This window comes from Pseudorasbora parva, chromosome 5 (genome assembly GCF_024679245.1).
Source record: "Pseudorasbora parva isolate DD20220531a chromosome 5, ASM2467924v1, whole genome shotgun sequence".
Taxonomy (NCBI): Eukaryota; Metazoa; Chordata; class Actinopteri; order Cypriniformes; family Gobionidae; genus Pseudorasbora; species Pseudorasbora parva.
This window is the reverse complement of record NC_090176.1, coordinates 1491643-1513965: the sequence shown is the minus strand read 5'-3', so window position 1 is coordinate 1513965 and position 22323 is coordinate 1491643. Positions and strand designations below refer to the sequence as shown.

The following is a 22323-nucleotide window of genomic DNA, read 5'->3' as shown; positions in this document are numbered from 1 at the left end:
TCAGCACCTGGAGGGAACCTTGGGCACATATCTAAACTGGGGTCTTAGGTTAAAACGTGAGAATCAGCCAGCTTGAATTCCCTGCACGCTTCATCACTGAAAATGCCTACAGGTCTCATGCCCCCTTGATAGGAGCCAACCAATCTTGAGCTACACTACTATCTAAGGAACTTTACAACTCGAAGGGACTGCAAGGGCTCAAAGGGAGCACTCAGCAGGGTAGATAACTTCACTGTGAGATCACAAGAGGGCATAAGACCTGAGGGTCGGGCCGTTCTGTCCCACTGTTCTAGAGTCCACCAGGTCATGGTGAGCCAATACTGTGGCCACCCAAACCTTCAGGATTTGAGGAGACCGCTTATCATTCCACCTTACTTGGATGAAGGAGAGCACAGACCTGAGGCATTTTCTGGGGCCTTCCGTGGAAGAGCACCAGGTGACGAAGAGGTTCCACATAGGTCCCAGCCAGTGCTGAAGCGGTCACATATGAAGCCACCCGAGCGGCGCTACCGTGACTACGGATCCCCCACCAGCCTCTGAAAATAACTTCAGTGGAACCGCATTCTTGCCCCAAAGGAGAAGGCAAGTCAGCAAGGACTGCACACGTTCGCACTAAGCATGCATGGCGACCGATTCGAGAAAATAGATCCTCTTCAGGGAAGAGTTTACTCTTGCCTCAAATTACCTGAAGGCCCAAACGGGTGAGGTGCTAGAGCACAAGGTCCCTGTGTTCGTAAAGCCCAGTCTCGAGAGTGAGCTAATTAGCCAGTCATTGAGAGAACCCAGGAAGCGAAATCCATGTGCCTGAGTGGCAGAAGGGCAACTTCAGTGAAGCCACGAGGAGACAGGGCCAACCGAATGAGAGAACTGTGTACTGGTATGCCTGCCTCCCGAAGGCAGACCTTAGAGAAGACATGAGCACACTTCCTTCAGGTCAGCGCTGCAGAACAATCCAGTGGACAAACACATCCGAAAATGCGTTACCCTGTGAACATCTTGAAAATGGAAGCCTAGGAAGGATTCAGTACAAGATACAGAGGTCCAGGAATGTTTGTGACCCATCACTTCCTTTAGGTACCATGAAGTCAGGGCTGTGGAAGCCAGACTCCATCTCGGCTGGAGGGTGATCTGAGCCGCACCACCTCGCCAGTAGGGTGTCGACCTCCACTTGCATAACAGGGGCGATGCCACCCACCATGGTATAGTAGACCGTGCAAACTAAATCACAAGCCAAACCCATGGGCGAATCAGCTAAACAGTTGGGAAGCTATATTCAGGCTCCCAAGGTTGAAGAGCAGTTGTGCAAGCCACAGGTGTACCCACGATGGGGCAGTGAAGTCGAACAACCATCCCAGACATGGGGAGGCATGGGAGCGTCCCGAGGTGTGGGTGGGGTTGAGTTCTGACGGAGCCCTGACAGAGGAGACCAGGGAAGGACTAGCGTTCCACAGGGGTCTCAACTGACAGGGACTGGCAACAAAGGGGACTGAGAGTGGCGAGGCATCTGTGTCGCTCACTGCCAGCTGCAAATGGAATGACCAGTCCAGACATGGGGAGGCATGGGAGAATCCTGAAGGTGTGGGAAGGGTTGAATTCTCTGACAGAGGAGACCAGGGGAAAACTAGCGTTCCAGGAGGGTCTCATCTGACAGGTGCCCTCTGGAGCTCAGAGGTAGGGAGGCGAGTTCCAATATTAGACACCACCAGCTGAAACGCTGGCGGAAATAAATAATTGTACCTCAGCCCTCCACCGGGGAAGGGGAGTGGTCCTGCTACCACCCCTGAAAAACTGACACCTAACTCCAAGCTGTCCATCTTGGGAGTGCTGCTTAGCCTGCCTGTAGCAGGCTCAGGGCTGAGACGGGTTGCGCCCCCTAGCTGCGATCTCCTCCGTGCTGCGGCCTGAGTGAAGGCTGCTGCTGGGCTGAGCAGGAGGGATATGGGCTGCAGGGGGCACCTTTGGCGGCAGAAGTCTAAGGTAGCCTTTAGGTGAGTGTGTATATATATATATATATATATATATATATATATATATATATATATATATATATATATATATATATATATATATATACTTTTTTTGGACGTACGCATGAGTGTAAACAGTTTTAACCTAGCTGTATTCAATAACAAGACTTCAAGCTACTCTTTATTAATGAAGTCCAGATTTCATTAAAGGAGCCGTGTGTGTGTGTAGCATTCTCTTTCATCCCCCCATTAATCAGACGTGTGTGTATCTGGAAGTGGAGATTTGTCAAATATACACCACACTTTTTTGGGGGTAAAGAAACAGGCAATGAAAACACCAAGACTTTAGGAACAGTATCCAGCTTTATTAAAAGCAAATTATATGATATAAAGTAAAATATGTGGAAAAGATTTTAATTACATGTATAGGCAAACACATGAGTACAGAATGCAGCATGAATCAAACTCTTCAGTAGACTACGATTACATTATGACATCTACGACCACATCTACACTAATATAGACTGAGCACCCATTTTATTCTTGTTAAACTTCCCTAAGCCTAATTTAGCACCATTTTGAAATATTTGCAGTTAGGTTAAAGGTGTGAGATTTCCCAGTTTCAATAATACCATCATGAATAGTGTTGTAATTTGTAGTTAAATCTACGGTAACTGAAAAGTCTCTTTGCTATAGAAAACAATTGCAGACTCATTTTAGCAATGCATGCAGATCTCTAAATCAGTGGTTTTCAAACCTGTCCTGGAGGCACCCACATTTTGTGTGTCTCTCTCATTTATCTCACCTGATTCAACTCATCAGCAGAGACCGCAAAACCTAATTTGGGTGTGTCTGATGAGGGAGACATACAAAATGTGCAGGGCTGGGGTGCCTCCAGGAAAGGTTTGAAAACCACTGCTCTAAATAATTGTTTGAGAAGTTATAATTAAGGCATTTAACTGAAGCACTTGATTATCTGTGGAGTTAAACCATCCTGATATGTTTTCATGGTTGAGCGGGTGGCAGCGGGACTTCAGTCGGAGGGTTTGGCTGATCATCAATCTTCAAATCACGGCAGAACAACACTGGTTCTTCACCAATTCCCAGTTGGTACTGCCACAGATACACAGACTCATTCGGCTTCAGCTGAAATGAGAGTTGTTCTTCCTCTTCAATCACTTCGTTCCAGCTTTCTTTCTCAGTGCTGACATGTGAACCTCCATATTCTGCAGAAAAGGAGAACTGAACCTTTGTAATTAACCCTGTAAGCTCTCCAGATTCAGCTGAGGCTGACGTGGATATCTTCCAGTTGTGTGTGATCTCGGTCATCTTCTCCTTATTGTATCCAACCTTTTTGTTGATTTTCTTTTGCCATGTCACTGGTGTATTGCTGTCATTAGTTATAGTTTTGATATTCTCCCATCTGCCAAAGGATGGGCCTTTAGTTACTGCTAGCCCACCAGGAAGGAAGTTAAGAACATCGGGATGAACAGAATAAACACCAGTGGGCTCATCTTTGCTGAAGTCGATACTGCAGTAGTACTCATATCCCCACTCGGAGGCTGGCTTGATGAAGCAGGTGTTGACTGGAGTGCCCCAATAGTAGAGACCGTTACTGCAGTTGGGATGCAGCATGTATTCTGAACCCATCGGGTATTCTGCACCCTCCGCGTCTCGATGCAAGTCTTCTGTCATTCGATAAGTGCCCTTTTCTCTGAAGATGATGTAAATACAGCCATAGCTTCCCATGGAGCCAGTGGCGAAGTAGTGGTCTCCACCCCGGCAGTTTGGATGAAGGCTCTTAACTTCAGCTTCACTGTCTGTCGTCAGGTCAGTGACACTGCGGTAGGAATCGCCCTTAATGATGAAGAAGTTGTCAGGTCCACCTCCAAGGTAATGGTCTCCATTTCGGCAGGCAGGGTGCAGACTGAAAATAGAGATGTCTGAACCTTTATTTAAATCCCTTGTCTTCATATAGCATCCGAGATCAGAGCGGATTATATAAATGTATCCGTTCTTTTCGCAGATGTCAGTGCCTTTGGCTTTGCTCCTGGGAATAATGCCAGTCATCGTGTCAGAACCTGCAACAGAGAATCAGACAATCATTCAATCTCAAGTAGAACGCAAATGTAGATTTTTTTACTCCAACCGTTGTTTGTAAAATGCATGTCAATTAGATTTAGACCCCATTGACATGCCTTATACTAGCAATGTTTGGAGTTAAAAATCTTCATTTGTGTCCTACTGAAGAAACAAACACATCTACATATTGGATGCCCTGGGGGTAAGCAGATAAACATCACATTTTCATTTTTGGATGAAATATCCCTTTAAAATCAATGACAAGTGCACACTGTTACCGAAATTAAGCTTTATATCAATGTAGATACTGTATGGAAAATATACAATTCAGTCAGACTGTAGTTTGGGGTCCAATTCTCACTATTAACAAACTATATATGCCCTTTGTCTCAATAAACTCCTAATTTACTGCTTATTAATAATTAGTTAGGAAGTGTTTAAGTTCAGGTATTGGGAAGATTAAGGGATGTAGAATATGGTCATACAGAATAAGGCATTAATATGTGCTTTATAAAAACTAATAACCAGTCATTGTCCTAGTTATATGCATGCTAATAAGCAACTAGTCAATAGTGAGAAATGGACCCTAAACTAAAGTGTTACCTTGAATTGACTAACTCAAATTCCTTTCATAAAGAGACACACATACCTTGATGTTCAGAGCAGGTTTCTCCTGATGTCAGATCAGAGTTATGAGCAGACGGCTTGAGCACACTCTTGAGTTTGCACAGATCTGAACACACACCGCAGGTTATATGATGTACGGGTTGTGGCAAGCTTGAGTTGGTCTAGGAAACATCCAGGAGGAGGAGAAAGTGTTATTTCTGCACAGTTTCTGCTCCTTTTTTGGGAACCTCTTTGACAAATGCAGGTGTGGCAGGAGGGGTGGTCCTGGTTTGATCAGCGTTATTTGGAAACCAGATGAGAGTACTCGAAACGAGACTGTGAGTTGTTTGGAGAGCTTGCTTCTGCCTCCTACTGCATAAGCGTGCTGTTGTTGTCTAATGCTGTTTGTACTAACTGGATGGGGACACGGGGAAAAAAAGGGAGAATGCGTCGTTAGTGGCAAATTTTAACCATCACTGAATAAGAGACAACTCACCATGTTTATATAAAAATGACTGGATTATTCCCTTTGCAAAGAGAGCCAAACAGATGACAGCCATCTCAATGTCTGCGAGTGCTCGCAGGCGCACACACAATCTTTTCCATTCCTTTATCTCCCCTGACCTCCAAGGTCAGCATTAGCTTCTTCTGTAGTTATATGTACAATAAACTATAATGCATAATGATTAAAACAAATTTTCTTCTAAGATAAAATTTGTCCACTAAATCCCTACATCCCTAGTTATATAAGCTGTGAAAAACTTGTTGTAGGTGCTGGAAAATGCTGTTGTTTATCTGCTTTGGTCCTCACCCGGGAACATTACTGCTCTGATAGTTTTGATTTAAATATTGATGCTTTTCTCTCAACACTCAGTTTGTGAAGGTCCATAACTACATTCCAGGGTGCTCCGCGTTCATTCACGGCCGCAGTGCTGCTCGGTTTTTCAACTTTGAATTGATTACATTTCTTTGGCTGATAATATTGTTTCTAGTTTTGCTTTGTTTAATTGTTTCCTTATTTGATTTATGGATAAGCTGACTGGAGCCATGGTCAGTGGCTGGAGTCATCTCTGGATGCTTGTGGGTCTGATATTCTGTAACGATTACACTTGAGGCGAGCTTGGAGAACCCAAGTGCAGCTTTATTAACAGTCAAAACATAAAGACTTGGCTTGACTAAATTAAACTTGACTTGACCTAAACACACTTTACAAAGACACACCAACAGCGGTTACAACATCGATATCAGACAAAGACACACGACAAACATGTTACAACTAACCCCGTGTTAGGTTGTGCCCCAGGCTCCCCTATCTATTTTTGTTGGTATTGTGTTTTTTTGAGTAACTGTTTATTTGCTGACATATTAATTGCAAAGTGTGACCTTGTTTATTTTTTTTTATTTTTTTATGTCCGAAACAAATTCTGACTCTACCATCTGAATGTCTCAACAGAAATCGAGACTCAAGTCTTCAACTGTCCAATTTTGGTGAGCTTGTGCAAATTGTCGCCTCTTTTTCCTATTTGTAGTGGAGATGAGTGGTACCCGGTGGGGTCTTCTGCTGTTGTAGCCCATCCGCCTCAAGGTTGTGTGTGTTGTGGCTTCACAAATGCTTTGCTGCATACCTCGGTTGTAACGAGTGGTTATTTCAGTCAAAGTTGCTCTTCTATCAGCTTGAATCAGTCGGCCCATTCTCCTCTGACCTCGAGCATCAACAAGGCATTTTCTCCCACAGGACTGCTGCACACTGGATGCTCTTCCCTTTTCACACCATTCTTTGTAAACCCTAGAAATGGTTGTGTGTGAAAATCCCAGTAACTGAGCAGATTGTGAAATACTCAGACCGGCCCGTCTGGCACCGACAACCATGCCACGCTCAAAACGGCTTAAATCACCTTTCTTTCCCATTCTGACATTCAGTTTGGAGTTCAGGAGATTGTCTTGACCAGGACCACACCCCTAAATGCACTGAAGAACTGCCATGTGATTGGCTGATTAAATAATTGCATTAATGAGAAATTGGACAGGTGTTCCTAATAATCCTTTAGGTGAATGTGTCTATCTATCTATCTATATGTAATACAGGCCAAAAGTTTGGACACATTACTATTTGTAATGTTTTTGAAAGAAGTTTCTTCTGCTCATCAAGCCTGCTGTTATGTACTCATATAAATCAAGAGATATCACACGGAAGTAACTCACATGGTGTCTTTACTAGTACTGCATATATCATTCTTCACTTCTTCTTTTACATGCATTTTGTTTTACATCATACCACAACTCCCCCTAGTGGCATTCTACCATATGACATTAAGTGAACACAGCACCTGCATTTATTTGATCAAAAATACAGATTTTTTTTTATATTGTGATATATTATTACAATTTAAAATAATCGGTTTTCAATGTATTCTCCTTTAAATGCTGAATTATTTCTGTGCTCAGAGCTGAATGTTCAGGATGGTTCCTCCAGTCTTCAGTGATCATGATCCTTCAGAAATCATTCTCAGATGAGGATTCATTAGGAGTGTTGGACACAGTTCTGCTGACTAATATTTCTTCATAACCTGTGATACTTTTTAATAATACTTTGATGAATAAAAAGAAAAAGAAAAAAGAAAAAAAAGAAGCAAATGTTTTAAAAATAGAAATATTTTGTAACAGCAATATACACTACTGTCAGTCACTATAAATATAAATCAATAATTGTATTCAGCAAGGATGTGTTAAATTGATAAAAACTGATAGTAAAGGAGATTTATGTTATTTGAAAATATGTTTTTATTTTGAATAAATGCAGAACCTTGAACCTTTCTGTCACAATTCACCAGTGTGAGTGCCCGTGATTACCACCAGAGGGCACTCCACCCCGGACTGTCACTCCAGCACAAACTACATTACCCATAATCCTTTCCCCGGACTCATTAGCACTCACTGTTTACACCTGTGTCTCATCACCTCATTACCTCTGCCTATATAAGCCTGGTTATCTCTGTCATTCGTGGTGAAGTCTTGCTTAGTGTCACAACTGAATTTCTGAGCTTTTCTATGGTTTCATGTATTTTGGTCTTTGATTTCTTGCCTTCTCCGTGGGCAAGTCCTTGTTTGCCTTTTCGGACTGCTTGCCTGTGTATGACCTTTTGTGTGTTTTATGGACTACGACTTTGGATTACCCTACAATAAATACTGCTTTGATTACAGAAATAAATGATCATTTAAAGTATAATAAATTGAAAACCAAATATTTTAAATTATAATAATATATTAAAATATTACATTTTTTTTCTGTATTTTTGATCAAATAAATGCAGACTTGATGAGCAGAAGAAACTTCTTTGAAAAACATTACAAATAGTAATGTGTCCAAACTTTTGCCCTGCACTGTGTGTGCGTGTATATATATATATATATATCTTTGCAACTGTTTTAATTATCCTTGTTTTTCTGTAAACTTTTACACATGGTATTCTTATTTCTTATGCATGTAATCACTATTTTAATTAATTTCTATGTAAAGCACTTTAAATTTAGCCTGACAAGCCAGACCCACATCCAGATGTTTGGTCTGGAAACTCTCCATTGACGGCTCAATACGAGGGGCGGATAAACGGCTGTCTGTCAAACTCCCTCTGCACGCGATAGGATAGCGCTACACCAACCAGAGCAACGACGGTGAAGCAGAGCTGACAGATTAAACATTCGCCGTATCCGCTCGGCTAAACTCTGAACACATCTTCCCTTCTTCAGAATGACTTCAGTGCCGTTCTTTGTTCTTTTCTCAGAGAAAAGCTTAACTCCAAGTCTTCCAGAGTCGCGGTCAAAACTGATTCGACAGACCGCCGTTCGCCAGTTTCTGTGTTTACTAGAAGCACGCAAACGCAACTCGGCCGTCGTCATTATGGCCCCGCCCACCGACTCTATACACAATGTGATTGGCCCGACCAGAGTTTGGCGATTACAGCTCAGAAGGGTATTGAGAGTTGCTAGACGACACTCGCGGCGGATTAGATTTGCTGCCGCTAGGGGGCGTCTAGATTTCTAGGCTACATTAAATTGCCATTGTGTATGAAATGTGCTATACAAATAAAATTGCCTTGTCTAATGCTTTCTGCCGATGCATTTTATAGTGGTTTTAAGACAGACAAATGTCTCCATATCGATTTTAAACAGATTTATCAAAGTCTTTAGAAAGAGACTTTAAATATTATGATGACCCAGAGCTGAAGTCGCTAGATATCTAACATTAGCTGGTGTCGGTATCATAATAACTGTTATCACTGTTAGCTAGCGAATGCATAGCAGCCTAGGAAAACACTGAACAGTGAGCTATTCATTTACACAAACAGCAACTAAAACTTTCCAGTAACTTCTGTGGGCAGTATCTTCATCTCCTTGTGTCTGGTTCGATTAAATGTAGATTTGAAAAGCTTGGTTCTGATTGGTCAAATTTAATGTTGATTAAGGCTAGCTGAAAATGAAAAAGAAGTGCTGTTACAGTTACATTTTGTGTCAAAAGTACAACTGGCACAAAAAGTAACATTAATTAAATACAAACCTTACCTGGAGTCATATAAGTTATAACTCTGATGAAAGACAACTTGCTTTAAGAAAACTTTCCAAAAGCTTGTCGCAAAAAAATAAAAAAAGCCAAAGTAATCCATATAAATCACATGGTTTCCTCCGAGTCCTCTGAAGAGACATGATCGCTTTATATGATATACAGTTTAAATTTAGATTTATAATCACGTACAGCATATCTGACAAACAGAATCTAACATATGAACCAATCAGAGACGTTGAACTAGATCTTTGGAACCAATCAGGTTTAATCGTGTGGTTTCAATTTAAACACAAGTAAAAACAGGGATTTTAATAAAGATTTATCATTTATGATCCCTGTTCTCTAATAATATGACGGTGAAGTCCTTGAGGAATTTCAGTAGTAGACTGTGACAAACGCATCACTTAATGGACAACAGCCTCTAAAGAAGTAAAAGTGAGCAACATATTAATAAGTATGCATATCGCAATGCTTAATAATAGTTGACAAATGTTTATAATACATTATAATTTGGTACATTTGAAATGCTATATATATATCTTACTTTTGAAAAAATTAAAATGTTAAATGCATAGGCTACATATTTAATATGTATTGCATTATATAAGTATTATTTATTGCAAAAATATATTGTATATATAAAATACACTAAAACTTCCCTAAAAGTATGCTTGTGTTTGGCATATTTCTTAAAAGTATAAATAAGCATATATTTATTAACTAAGTACTTTTAATAAACTTTTTTGAAATATATTAAAATGCAATTCAATATATGTTTTATGCACTACAAATAAGCATGTTGGGAATACAAATGTATTATAAGCACACTACTTGTATTTCAGGTATATTTTTAATATATTTAATAGTACAAATTTTACACTTGGGTTGTTTTCAGTGTAAAATCTAAAAAAATCTTAAATCTAATCGTTTCTGTCCCGAACAGACATGATTATCTTTCTTTAGTGATGGGCGGACCAAGCACTGAAACAGTTGAAGCAAATGTGCCGAAGCTTCGAAACAACACCTGACACCCGTCTCCATCTAGTGGACACTTGCATGTATTGCTCTTTAAAAAATAAATTAAAAAAAACCTTGACAGTCACGGTCACCAGGGCCGTGCAGAGACCAAGGGGGTAATCTAGCGCTCGGAAAGCGTTCCACCCATAGGGGCGGCCATTGCTAACCAAGCCATCACCTGCTGTTAGCATCCCATTGACTCCCATTCATTTTTGAGTCACTTTGACAGTGAATAACTTTACATCTGAGGTGTTTAAAGACTCCATTTGTCCATTGTTTATTTCTAAAGAAACACGACAATGCATAAAAGGCTCCGTTACCTTGTATCTTACACTATCGCCCCGCAGAAGCTGTTTTTGTAAAAATAGGCTAACGATTGCGTCATAACCAACGCGACCCTGTCGCACAGTTGAGAAATTACCGTATAGACCTGAGGAGACGCTCGCAGGCAATCTTTACTGTCTATGAGACAGTCGGGGGGACGTGGAGACATAAAGTCTGATAAAGTCAAGGGAGAAGAATGGGGAGAAGCCCATAGTGAGCCAAAAGCAACGGGAGAAAACATTTAAACAACGTGATTCAGATTTCACCTTTAAAAGGTCAAAAGTTAAAAAAATATTTTAAAAGTAAAAAAAAAACAATCTTTCCACCTATTAATAACTCTGGGATTAGAAACTGTTATACTTCTGATTCTGTTATACAGTAGTAATAGTAAAGAACAGCTGTTATAGTAAACTGTAGGTAGGACACGGTCATTATTCAAAATCAACGTGGCCCGTTATGTACAGTACTGAATAGTTTTATTTAACGTCATGTTAGTATGTGTGGCTATTTCCATGGCAAAAACTGAATTACTAATATACAAGAGTTACATTTATGCAATAAAAATAAAAACCAAGCAAAAAAAACACACAAAACAGCAATATTATACAAGATTTTTAACATTAACTTCTAAAACCTTTTAATCTTAAATTCCTAAATCAATCCTTTAGTGTGTTTGCTGCCTTTGCTGCTGATACTGCTGGAGTATATCTGAGACTATAGACATTAAAACAAGCGCTAACACTTTACTCTAAGGGCTGTGCATCAGACACGTCATGAATATGAAGGAGTTATGCATGTTTATGACAGCTGTGATTATATACCTCTCATACCTACTAGGGCCATATCTCATGTACTCTGCACTCTGATGTTAGGTCAGGTTCATTTTATATTCACATCGATATTTTTAATAATACATTTTAAAGTATTATTTCCAGAGATATATTATTGAGTTTAGAGGCTATAGTGATTTTGCTGTTGTAAACACTACTGTTACAGAAAAACATATTTTTTTCATATTAAAATTAGTGCTGGGAATCGATTTAAAGAAATTAACTAATTAATCACATTTTTTCTGTAATTAATCAAGATAAATCACGATTTAAAAACATGGGCATTTTTAATATTCTGATATTGTAATCATTTCAGTTACTCTCCAAATTAATGTAGAAGCAATTTAAAGACAACATGTTGCAAATATGTGTTGTATTGGCATCTTTTTATGAATGAAGGCCAGTCTCACTGATACTAATGTCTCTATGAAACATTATGACATTGCATTACAGTATAAATAAAAAAAGGTACCAATTTCAATATTTATTAGGCTTTAAAAAAACACTTAATTTAAGTGAACTTAAAACAATCTTTATATAAACCCATTATAATAAATGTTATTAGACAGAAAACGTAATAGTAGCACCTTTCTGAACTGCACAAATAAATGAAATACAGATGAATTATCATTAAAGCTACACTTTTCTCTGTGATGAACATTATTGACATGAACATGATTGAAGCCTGTTCTGAATTTATATAACGTTATATTTTTAATGATAATAAAAAACAGATATAGGCTAATTCAGAGGATGAAAAATCAGTATAAGCCTTTACCAGTGTTTTTAAATAAATTCTAGAATAAAAATAATAGGTTAAAGTATAAATAGTTTTTAGTAAAATAAAGACAAGACTGTGTAACTCTACGCCCGTGAAACTTTTCTCCCTCAAACGGCAAACTAACGTTAACGTTACTTCTACAATACACACACAGGTAACAGCAATATAACCAACAGCTCCATGCTCTCTCCACGTCGGTCTTGTAAAATGATAACAAATAATAACTAACTAAACAAACACTTCGCTGAGAACAACACTAACGTTACCGCAGTGTTGAAGAATCCGCTTCTCTGTCCACTCTCCACTGGCGCGCGCGAGCGGTGTGAGACCATAGACAGTAAAAGAAATGGACATTGGCCGTTTCTCAATATGTGTACTTGTCTGTACTTGTGTCCTCATGGACTTGTGAAACGTCATCAGTCGCTGCCCATTTCAAAGTTCACATCTAGACAAGCAGGCAACGGTTAAAATCCCTGGATCAGAGCCATAGAAAAAGAGAGTTGTTTTTTTGTTTTTTGTTTTTAATGCAAGGATTAAAATTGTCATAAAAAATGTAATAACAAACACTAATGGTTGTTAGCTTTTTAATGATATTATCCAAAGGTACATCAGCTGGCAAACCATTAGACAGGAAAGGCTTAGGAGTCTATTTAAAGGGAATGATTGTGGAGGAGTTTAGTCAGACTTTATCAGCGAGGCAGCGAATAGGTGTGCTAAATCAAAGACGGTGCCGTCCGCGGAGCCATTTAGTCGTGAAAACTTCAGTCGACCCATAGCCGAAAAAAACTCTCTGAAACTTGTGAGAAACCGGAAGGAGTATTTTTAACACAGAAATACTCCATCAAACTTCCAACATTAGTTTTTGAAACTTTGTCTATGTTTAGGATGGGAATCCAAGTCTTTAACAGTGTAAAAAGCTAATAAAATAAAAAACTTCACTCTGCCATCAGCCAAAACGATCTGTCAGGGAACAAATTATAGATTAATGAGACCAAAGATCGCCTGTTAGATCTACACAAGACAAATTATATCTCATGTTTAACCACCAGAGACATCAGAGCCAGCGGCAGACGTCAGAAGGTCTAGCCGAGAAAAGGCTGCTCTCGGCGGGTTAACGAGCGCTGAGCACCCGCTGGACCGACTGCATCTAACAACTCCGAAAACACAAGATCAAATAGCCAAATAGGCGCTTTCTTCATAAATAAACCACAGATTTGAGCTTTAAACAACTATATTCTCGCCTGAAAAAGTCTTAAAACTACATTTTGTCACACATTAACCGTAGTCTTTATTATTTGTGCGGGTTTCTCGTCCGCTGTTGCGTTTGCTGGTCGGTGCGAGATGCATTCAGGGATACCGGTCTGTCTGAAGTCCACATGTCACCTCTCGATGGATCCTCGATAAAAGGGGAGGATCAAGGACGCATCCGGGGATTGTAACTGTACTTGGCTAGATGTGAACTTTGAAATGGATCAGTACTTGACCAGCGACTGATGACGATTCACAATGGAGATTAATGACGATTCCTCCCGTCCTCTGGAGTTCGTTCTCCCGAGTCGAACTCGGCAAGTTTGAACTACCAAGGACACAAGTTTGCATACTTGGTATTGAGAAACGGCCATTGACTTCAACGGCGGAAAGTGATGTCAGTAAAGGAGCACTCACTTCCTGATGGCTGCGCCGGCTCAGACTGAGCTTGAGGACGTAGATGTGACGTGAGCCTCCTGTCTGACAGCTGTGAGTCTTCTAGTAGTTGTGGAAAGTGAAATCGGAATCACGTTGTTTAAATATTTTCTCCCGTTGCTTTTGGCTCACTATGGGCTTCTCCCCATTCTTCTCCCTTGACTTTATCAGACTTTATGTCTCCACGTCCCCCCGACTGCCTCATAGACAGTAAAGATTGCCTGCGAGCGTCTCCTCAGGTCTATACGGTAATTTCTCAACTGTGCGACAGAGTCGCGTTGGTTATGACGCAATCGTTAGCCTATTTTTACAAAAACAGCTTCTGCGGGGCGATAGTGTAAGATACAAGGTAACGGAGCCTTTTATGCATTGTCGTGTTTCTTTAGAAATAAACAATGGACAAATGGAGTCTTTAAACGTCTCAGATGTAAAGTTGTTGATTTATTTGATGAATTGTTTGATTTATTAAATTTTACTAATAGTTAGATTGGGCAGGCCTTCACAAAAGGGCCTTTAATCAATATTATTGTTTGTATTTTTTTTTGCCTTGACAAAAAGGGCACTTTTTGCACCAAGGGGCAAAGAGGCAGGTGTCGAAGTAGTGAGTATTATGCTATGAATGTTGGTCCACCTTATACCCTGCAAATTAAAAATGTAGCTTACTCTTTTATAGATGTTTCTCAGTAAGAACAAAAAACATGATATCACCTAAAAATATTTCTTTAAATATTTCTTTTTATTTTTGACTGTTACAGCCTAAAAATACAGCCATGTAATATTTGAGAAATCAACCAATAATCTGGTAACATTTATGACCACCATTCTGTAGAGGATTTCTTGCGGTTAATTAAAAAAGGTTCGCAAAGCGTTGTACAGTAACAATTTTACGTTAAAAAATAGTATAAAAAATCATTATTTTCAAATAAAAGTTATTTATTTTCAATACGTATTCGTTGTACTGCTTTAATTTCAATGGATGTTTTCTCTGTAAAAAAATAGAAATCAGAATCGAGTAACTCACCGTTTTCACCACTGATTATTTTTGCTTGGAATTAAAAAATAAACCTGATTTAAATATAAATCTGATGTTTTATAAATATGCACTTCAATATGTTGACAGGAGGCAGGTTTAATGCGTTTACATGTTAAACGAAATCGAAGTAAGGGACAAAGATCTAGCAGTGCCGATCGGTTAACGCCTAATGCACTGAAGCCTGGCAAACAATCGAGCTAAATGAAGAGTTTCCAGCAGATGGCACCGCGAGCTTGTGCTGCACTAACAGAATACGGACCATTTATCCATGTATTAGAAAATGTAATATTCTGCGGCCCATTTGTAGTAATTGTTTAAGGTGGTTTGACGATTTCAGTCATCATACAGTAGCCAGCACTAACCCCCTTTCCTTAAGCACGGGTGCCTCTAGAGACTTTTACTTTTACTTGAGTACATTTTCAGTGCTGTATCGGTACTTTTACTGCGCTATTTTCCCTAAACCTGCCGTCGCTACATTATGTTTATTTATTTTTCCTGTCAGCGTGATTGGCTAAGACGAATAATCAGCCGTGATCTGATTGGTTTACGTAGACGGTGGGTGGAGTCCACGTATTTGTGGATCTGTTTGAGTCTAGACGCTAGAAATGTTTCAAAATCCACATGCTGTGCTGCGATTCACAAATGCGCAAGAAGAGATCCACAAATGCACAGGAAGCTATTCACAAATGAAAGCAACTTATTCAAGGAGAGTTGTGTGTTTGTGACATTAAAATATATGTGTGGATTTTTTTTGTTATTCACAAATGTCATTGTATTTATTTATGAATCTAATAAATTTTTGGGAAATATATATATATATATATATATATATATATATATATATATATACTCTATATATCTATAACTCTATTAGGCATGTGCCGATATCAATTTTTCATGCTGCGATTAATTGACGACATTTTATCACGATATACGATATTATCCCGATATTTAAATAAGTTGCAAAAAAAAGTGTTGCCATTGCATAACAGCTTTAAGAACTATTTTTGTAAGAACAAAAATAACTGAATGTTTAAATATAATAATGCACCAAAAATATATACAGCTCTGGAAAAAAATTAAGAGACCCCTCATTGAGAAACGTCTCGGTTACGTATGTAACCATCGTTCCCTGAAGGAGGGAACGGAGACGTACGTCAGAACTGAACCGACGAATGGGATCTTACTTTAGAGACCAATCCTACTTCGAGCATCTAACAACGAGCCAATGAAATTTGGCATGCGATCACGCATTCCACGCTCCGCCCCGCAGCGCGGGTATAAAACAGGAAGTGGAATGATAGATCAGCGCTTTTCCTGCTGAGGAGCCGAAAGGTGACCGGACTCCTAGCGGAAGCACAGCATCTGGCGACGGGACGTACGTCTCCGTTCCCTCCTTCAGGGAACGAGGGTTACATACGTAACCGAGACGTTCCCTTTCAGTCGGTCACGTTCGACGTACGTCAGAACTGAACCGACGAATGGGATCCCTATGGAAAACGCCAGGATGCTGGCCCTTCCAGCGTCCTGCTTGAGCACACTGTACCGTCTAGTATGGTACGGAAGTCAGGGCTCCAAGCAGGGAGTACAGTCACTGCTGTTTCTGCAAGACCCACTCAGAATGACTATGGATAACGCTGGGAAAGCGTGCCTACCTCGAGAGAGAGGGTACGCTGCGGGGCCACGTCCTTCAGGGAAGGAGAGGTGGCAGAATACACATAAGGACTAACCTGACAGGGTAGTGCAACATATGGCAGTCTCTGGGGTGGTTCCAGCCTGATTGAAGGGGGGAAAGAACACGCCCAGAGACGACAGAGCGGGCTCTGTCGAGGGAAAGACACGGGGCTAGCCCGAAGGGAAAGCACGACACTGATTGAACACCTTCGGGGGTCTTCCCGGCGGGAAGCGCACCACTCAACGAACAGGTTCCACTTCAGAGCATAGAGGCGCCTCGTAGAGGGGGCTCTAGCTGAAGCGATGGTATCTACGACAGCTTGTGGTAGTCCATCTAGAACCTCCGCGTCCCGTCCAGGGACCAGACATGAAGATTCCAGAGGTCTGGACGCGGGTGCCATAGCGTGCCCCGTCCCTGAGAAAGAAGGTCCTTCCTCAGGGGAATCGGCCAAGGAGGGGCTGTCGCGAGGAGTGTGAGTTCCGGGAACCAGGTCCGGTTGGGCCAATACGGCGCAACTAACAAGACCTGCTCCTCGTCCTCCCTGACCTTGCACAGAGTCTGTGCAAGAAGGCTCACTGGGGGAAACGCATACTTGCGTAGGTCCCGGGGCCAGCTGTGCGCCAGTGCATCTGTGCCGAGGGTACCCCCGGTCAGGGAATAGTACCACTGGCAATGGGTCGAGTCCGGAGAGGAAAACAGGTCGACCTGTGCGGCTCCGAACTGGTCCCATATCAGCTGGACCGCCTGGGGGTGGAGTCGCCACTCTCCCGGAGGTGTCGGCTGACGAGAGAGCTCGTCGGCTGTCTGGTTCAGCACACCAGGGACATGAATGGCCCGAAGCGACCTCAGCTGCTTCTGACTCCACAGGAGGAGGTGGCGGGCGAGTTGGAGCAAACGACGGGAGCGTAGACCACCCTGACGGTTGATGTACGCAACGGCCGTGGTGCTGTCCGTACGGACCAGTACATGCTTGCCACGCAGCGGCCCCTTGAGGCGGCGGAGTGCCAAGTGTACTGCCAGAACTCGAGGCAATTGATATGCCAATGCAATTGCGGCCCCGTCCACAGACCAGCAACTGCATGCCCGTTGTACGTGGCCCCCCAGCCGGTGGCGGAGGCATCCGTGAATAGCACAGCATGCCTGGACACTTGTTCTAGGGGCACCCCGGCCCAGAGAAACGAAGTGTTGGACCACGGGCTGAAGGTTTGGCGGTAGTAAGGAGTCACTGGGACCCGGTACTGACCGCTCTGCCACGCCCACCTCGGGACTCGGCCATTGAGCCAGTGTTGAAGCGGTCTCATATGAAGCAATCCGAGCGGCGTGACCGCGGCTGCAGATGCCATATGACCCAGGAGCCTCTGAAAGAATTTCAGTGGGACCGCTGTCCTGCTCTTGAACATATTCAAGCAGTTCAACACCGACTGGACTTGCTCCTCGGAGAGGCGCGCAGTCCAGTTGACCGAGTCCAGCTCCATACAAAGATAAGAGATCCTCTGTGTAGGACAGAGTTTGCTCTTCTCTCGGTTGACCCGAAGGCCCAACTGGCTGAGGTGACTGAGCACCAAGTCCCTGTGTTCGCACAACTGGTCCTTCGACTGGGCTAGGATCAGCCAATCGTCGAGGTAGTTGAGAATCCGAACGCCGCGTTCTCAGAGCGGAACAATGGCTGCCTCCGCGACCTTCGTAAAGACGTGGGGCGACAGGGACAGCCCGAAGGGCAGGACCTTGTACTGATATGCTTTCCCCTCGAACGCCAAACGTAGGAACGGTCTGTGTTGAGGGAGAAAGACACACGGAAGTATGCATCCTTCAGGTCGATCGCTGCAAACCAATCCTGGGGACGGATGCATTGGAAAATGCGTTTCTGCGTCAACATCCTGAACGGGAGCTTGTGCAGGGCCCGATTCAGAACTCGCAGGTCCAGGATTGTTCGTAACCCACCCCCTTCTTGGGCACAATGAAGTAGGGGCTGTAGAACCCCGTCTTCATATCGGCTGGAGGAACCGGCTCGATCGCGTCCTTCGCCAGTAGGACCTCGATCTCTGACCTCAAGACCTGAGCATCGCTGCTTCGCACGGAGGTGAAGAGGATGCCCCTGTACTTGGGCGGCCGGCGCGCGAACTGAATCGCGTAGCCGAGTCTGATGGTACGGATGAGCCAGCGAGACGGCCCGGGGAGACCTAGCCAGGCCCCCAGAGACCGTGCAAGCGGGACCAACCGCACCACAGACGTGCCCGGGGTGGGGCAGCGAAGCGGAGTACTCTGGCCCGACTCAGGAGGCCCGGAGGCGGCCCGAAGTGTTGCCTGAGCGCTCCTGGTTTGGACAGAGAGTGGGTGAGAAGGCCCGGAGGCATCCTAGGAGCCCACTCTGCTGCCCACTGCCCGGAGGCAGGGAAGTGAAGCACTCAGCCCCGACCCGGGAGGCCCGTGGGCGGCCTGGAGTGTTGACTGAGTGCTCACGAGAGAGGAAGTGTGTGGGTGAGAAGGCCCGGGGGCGTCCTCGAGGCCCACACAACTGCCCCCTGGCGACGGGAGGGTAGGAAAGGAGTGACAAGGCCCGTGGGCATCGCACACTGCCAACCTGACCCTCTTGGGGCCCAGAGAGAGAGGAAACTGCTCTTAAAATGTGGGTACCGCTGGACTCCGGAGAGCCAGTGGCAGAACCGAAACCAGTCAGGGCCCCCCGGTCCTCCTCCGGGGGGGTGGGGGAGGGATGCGAACATCGTCTCCCCCGAGCAGCTCCTGTTCTCCCTAGCCGGCCCGTCTCAGGGCCGCGTCCCCTTGCGCTTGCCTGCCGGTTAGCGGGCCCTGGACGGGTTGGGCGTCCCTCGCGTCCGGCACCCTGCTCCTCCAGTGGAGGCTGCTGCTCGGCTCTAGCAGGGTGGAGGCGGACGCAGGAGGGGATGCCCTCGGCGACGAGCCGGCAGAGGCGCTGCGACCGACGACCGAGCAGCTGGTCGTCGGCACCCTGGTGCAACGTCTCCGTCTGCTCTTGGGCCACCAAGAACTGCTGGGCAAAGTTCTCGATGGTGCCGCAGAGGAGGCCAGCCCGACAGACAGGCTTTTCTTGCGCATATCTGCCAGGTTAGCCCCCTATTCCTGGACCACTAGTGTGGACATCGCCTGACCCAGGGAGCGTGCAGTGATTTTCGTCGCCCATAGGGCGAGGTCCAACACCGCACGCAGTTCCTGCACAACCCCTGGGCTGGGACTACCCTCGTGCGTGCAGGGCAGAGGGCAGCGAGAGAGGGAAAACAATGATACTTTTTTTTTTTTTTTGTCTCATTTTTGGCCCTTTTGACCCTCCATATTTCCCTCTCTCCGATGCAGCAATTGACATCTGTCCTCTGCCAGAGCCAAAAATGAAACGCTAAGCCCTTTTCTCTTTAGGATCAGCGATTCCACCTTCAACTACCAGCAGGCATGCGAGCCAGTGAACGTGGCCGTCAGAACGGCACACAGCGCACTGAGCGCTCAAGCCTCTATGAAGAAGGCAAGGCGAACAATGCCCTGACGTGGTCGTGTTCTCATGAGAGAATTCGTACCACCCACGAACAGAGTCTCAGCATGCTTTTGATGCGATAGAGGAGTGGGGGCCCGAGGGGATTTACCCGGCGGGGAATCCCCACTGTAATCCTCAGGCCACCAGCGCTTATCAGCCAAAGTAGCCCTTTTCCAGTAACACTAGAAATGAACTAGATCGGGGGATAGGCGAAGGGACTCGACCCCATCTGAGGTTTCATAGTCTCGACCGCGCATCTAGAGCGCCGACTGACGCGCACCGGTTGTTGTGACAACCACCGCTGTCAGCCGCCCGCTCGACGGCACACGGCGCGCTGAACACTCGAGCCCTTTTTGAGAAGGGGGAAGACGAACAACGCGCCGACGTGACCATGTTCTTTTACCAGAACATGAATCACCCACGATCGCAATCTCACATGCGCTCGTGGCCGTCAAAGAGGACAGGAAACAGTTGCATACCAGGAATACACGGTTTGAATGACATCTTGAAAAAGACGCAGGGTCAAACCGTGTTGCTCTTTTGTGAATGGAAAGCTGCTCTTTTAGTGTGCTGAAGCACTCAGGGAGATGACCGCGGCTCCACACAGTTCGTTCTGCAAGCCTGTTTGAGCTCTCAGTGATATGTATTTGTGTGTGTGTAACGCCCAGCGAACCAACAGTTTGTATGGGAAACGCTCAGCGAACCAACAGTTTGTACGGGAAACGCTCAGCGAACCAACAAGCTCCTTTAGATCGCTTGATCACTGATCAGACGGTCTCTCACTGACGCGCCGTATCACCCGCACTGGCAGACTCTCTCACTCAACACTCTTTGACTCGTAGTCAGACACTCTTCGTAGGAAACAGTAAGCACTGCTCGGCTCCGAAGTAGAAAGCGCTGATCTATCATTCCACTTCCTGTTTTATACCCTCGCTGCGGGGCGGAGTGTGGAATGCGTGATCGCATGCCAAATTTCATTGGCTCGTTGTTAGATGCTCGAAGTAGGATTGGTCTCTAAAGTAAGATCCCATTCGTCGGTTCAGTTCTGACGTACGTCGAACGTGACCGACTGAAAGGGAATCAATATTAAGTGGTCTCTTGATTTTTTTCAGAGCTGTAAAAGTAAAATTTTCAAACAGATTAAAGTGCAAAAGAATTAGGCTATAAAGAACAACAGGTAGGCTTACAAATTACAATAAGGGCTCATTAGTTAATGCATTAACTAAGATTGAGCAATAGCTACATTTGGTACAGAAATTATAATGTTTTTGTTAATGTTAGTTAAGAAATACTGATCATTGTTAGTTTTATCTTAGGTCCATTAAAAGTTATTTTGATTTTAATGTTATTAAAAAGTAACTAAGAAATTAACATAGAATGATTAATTCTTTATAAGTATTTTTCATTGTCAGTTTGGTAATAATGAATTAACATGTTAACTAATGAAGTCGTATCTCAAAGTTATACTGAACAATAACAAATAATTAGACCAGTTCTAATTATTAGGGTTGTAGTCCAGATTAAAACATAAAAATGTTTAAATTTGAAAATAAATAGCCTATTAAGTCTTTAAGTATTAAATATTTGGTGCTGTGATGAACAACATTGAGATTACAAAAAACGAATGGCTGTTTTAAAAACTACACGGGTTTTTTTGTTTGTTTGCTGGTTTCCGGGGTAACCGACTTCATTCTGCAGTTCATCAGCGCCCTCTGCTGTCACTGAGTGGCACTTCAGCAGCACGTCTCCTTCACCGGTTCAGTCTGTCTATGGTTCAGTCATGTGCAAACGCACGTTGGGCTTGTTTATATATGAGCGCGTGTCCCTTTGACGCAGAATACAGCGGTGTTGAGCATTTATACGGTTGATGGGCAAAGTATTCTTGAGTGCATTATAAAAAAATTATAAATTATTAATAAATTATTATTTACGATATTTTAAAGTGCCCACGATAACAATATCGTGCATATTCATTATCGTGATAAATCGGCACGTCTAAACTCTATCTATATAACTATATATCTATATAACTCTATATATCTATAACTCTATATATCTATATAACTCTATATATCTATAACTCTATATATCTATAACTCTATATATCTATATAACTCTATATATCTATAACTCTATATATCTATATAACTCTATATCTATATAACTCTATATCTATAACTCTATATATCGATATAACTCTATATATCTATAACTCTATATATCTATATAACTCTATATATCTATATAACTCTATATATCTAT

General features: G+C 43.1%; 1 protein-coding gene across 2 annotated transcripts; it reads right to left on the bottom strand.

Annotated features, from left to right (window-relative positions):
* Positions 1–2310: 2310 nt before the first annotated feature.
* LOC137074914 (uncharacterized) lies at positions 2311–12535 on the bottom strand. Of its 2 annotated transcripts, XM_067442995.1 has the most exons (3): positions 12435–12535; positions 4699–5069; positions 2311–4048 (listed from the first exon to the last, which is right to left on the bottom strand). In XM_067442995.1, exon 3 carries the CDS (start codon positions 4035–4037, stop codon positions 2973–2975), a length of 1065 nt encoding a protein of 354 aa, XP_067299096.1. In that variant the 5' UTR covers positions 4038–4048; positions 4699–5069; positions 12435–12535; the 3' UTR covers positions 2311–2972. The 2 variants fall into 2 exon arrangements, with proteins under 2 accessions (XP_067299096.1, XP_067299097.1); XM_067442996.1 differs by lacking the exon at positions 12435–12535 and having other exon boundaries at positions 4699–7926.
* Between the last annotated feature and the right edge of the window lie 9788 nt (positions 12536–22323).